Consider the following 2,441-nt stretch of genomic DNA (forward strand, 5'->3'; position numbering starts at 1 on the left):
CCTCTGTGTGTCCAACAAGGGTTTCTCCACCGAGTACTAAGGCATGTTTTGAAAAGGGATCAAATACTTATTTCCCACAGTTTAATGCAAATCAATGTTTATCTTTTATATGATGTCAATTTCTGGATTTACTCTCACTGTTTATATAAACCTACCATTACAATTAAAGACCGTTGATTTCTTTGTAAGTGGGTAAACTTACAAAATCTGCAAGGGATCAAATACTTATACTTCCTTCACTGTATGGAGGAATTGTATTGTATGTATTTATGGAGTCATAAACATGACACAATAACCAATAAATACCTCTGGGGGGCGTCAGCTCGATGTTGTTGATCTCACAGAACCCAGCAGGGAAGATGGATGGAGACATGGAGTGATAACAGAACCAGTCCGACCCGTCAGCCGCCTCGGAGCCGTCGATCCCGATCATCAGATACCCGTCTGCCAGCACCTGAGGAAGAGGACAGGCTTACTATCAGGTGATTAATCAGGTTATTTCATATCAGATGATTCATCTAGTGTTTGTTGTATTCATCTTAATATTTTAGGTGATTAATCAGGTGATTTAGTTGTATCTGTTAATCAAGTGGATTCAATCAGATGATTAACTATCAGGGTTTATTCAGGTGATTAATCAGGTGATTTTTCAGGGACATTAGCTTCTCCCGACCTTCCTCACTGTGGCCACGCAGATGGCGGACAGGTTCAGAGGGTCGATGGCTTCTAGTTTCATCGTGTCTTCAAACCAGAAGCCGCTTTGATCCACCTCCTTCACCTGCAGATACATTACACACTCATCAAACTCATATTATTATTATTATTTTTCCAAGCATTTTGTCCGTTGGACTGCACACGGCACACATTTAGTAGAATGTCAGAACAACTACTAACTGCACACACACAGTGAAATATATCCTAAATCATAGATTCATAACGTTACCTTAGCAAAGACCTGTCCAGGAGCGTCCAACTGAACATTCAGCTTCTTCGACACATCTGGAAAAAACAGTTTCATCTTCAGTCTGCCTGCTTAAATTGAACATTTCCTAAATGCAGTCTGGTGACATCTGCACACATCAGTGAGTCTGATCTATGATTATTTTTAACACACATTTTTTATTTATATTTTATTGATTTATTATTGAGTTTTCTCCCTGTTTTTATATTCATTCTGTGTGTGTATTTCCTTATTGTGAAGTTCTTTGTGATGCCGTCATGCAGTCCTTTATTTATATAATTAAATGAGTTGGAACCCACCGGATCGTTTGAATCTGTGTCCGATGGAGCGCGACCAGCCAATGCTGTGGATCAGAGGACTGTACATGTGACACCAGAAGTCGTCAGAGCCGTCGTCACACTCCTCGTACACCAGACGGAGGCGACCTCCGATCACCTGTAGCAACACACACACATAATCATCGTCAATCATACTATACAAAGACGTCTCCATGTGTGGACCCTGATTATTGATTTTTTACTCAAAAAGCTCAAAATCATTAGAGATATTAGTTAAATGTTTCTAAATGCCAAATAACAACTTTTTAACAACTAAGCCTTTCAACTTTTGGCTAGATTTAGGGTTAATTTAGAACAACACCTCATGTTTGATTACATCTTGTAAGGTTTTTGCAAACATCTCCTTTGTAAAGTAACTAGTAAAATACATGTATACATTTGAAAAGATATTCAAAATGAAGGAGCAAAGAAATCAATAATCCTTTTATTTTGAGAAAACCCAAATTTACCAAAATACTTGGGATCATAAAAACAATACCCAGATAATTCAAAAAGACAGACAGAAATAAAGGAGACTTAATACCGCAATACAGCTTTAAAAAAATTATTTTAAGGCGACATATGTGGAAAATATGACCAGGATGGTACTGTAGACGGCTTTAAAGATGATTACGTTTTGAAAACCTCCAAACTTATTCTGCACAAGTATAATAAGCTTCATCAGTCTTTTATTTTGAAAAGAAACCCAGAGAAAAACCCCAAGAAAATAGGAACATTTTGGACAAAAAAACTAGACTTGATCCATAAAGCTTACCCAGATACATTTAAAGATTATCCTTTACATTATGATACTAAAAAAAGACTACTCTGCTACTACTCTGCTACTCTTACAGTATATTATTAAGTAATATTTACTAAAAGAGCCTTCTTTCCACCTTTCTTAAGCTCTTTTCTGTTCTTTGGTTTTAGCGCCTGGCCGACGCGCTCACACATCACTCAGAGATATATTGTTTGTTTTTGGTACATTTATTTCCATGTTATCGTTTCCATTTCTTCACTGTTCGTTCTCTTCTTTAAACACACAAATGAAGGTATCTTACCAGACGATGTGGAAACAGTTTTCGTCATTTAAATAAACAAATCTTCTCTTCTCTGCAGTGCAATGCAGCGGTCAAAAAACCGTGTGGCTTCACAACCAAAAT

The 2,441-nt window shown here is 37.2% G+C and overlaps 1 protein-coding gene across 1 annotated transcript; it reads right to left on the minus strand.

Moving 5' to 3' along the window:
- Positions 1-306: 306 nt before the first annotated feature.
- Positions 307-1,432, minus strand: LOC104942261 (MBT domain-containing protein 1-like; the record flags this gene model as incomplete). Its single annotated transcript, XM_010767467.1, has 4 exons — positions 1,261-1,432; positions 944-999; positions 674-778; positions 307-454 (listed from the first exon to the last, which is right to left on the minus strand). Coding segments are annotated over exons 1-4 (481 nt in total), but the record flags the coding sequence as incomplete, so codon positions are not given.
- Positions 1,433-2,441: the final 1,009 nt, after the last annotated feature.

The sequence above is a fragment of the Notothenia coriiceps genome, unplaced genomic scaffold, assembly GCF_000735185.1.
Source record: "Notothenia coriiceps isolate Sejong01 unplaced genomic scaffold, NC01 NC01_scaffold00004409, whole genome shotgun sequence".
Lineage (NCBI taxonomy): Eukaryota > Metazoa > Chordata > Actinopteri > Perciformes > Nototheniidae > Notothenia > Notothenia coriiceps.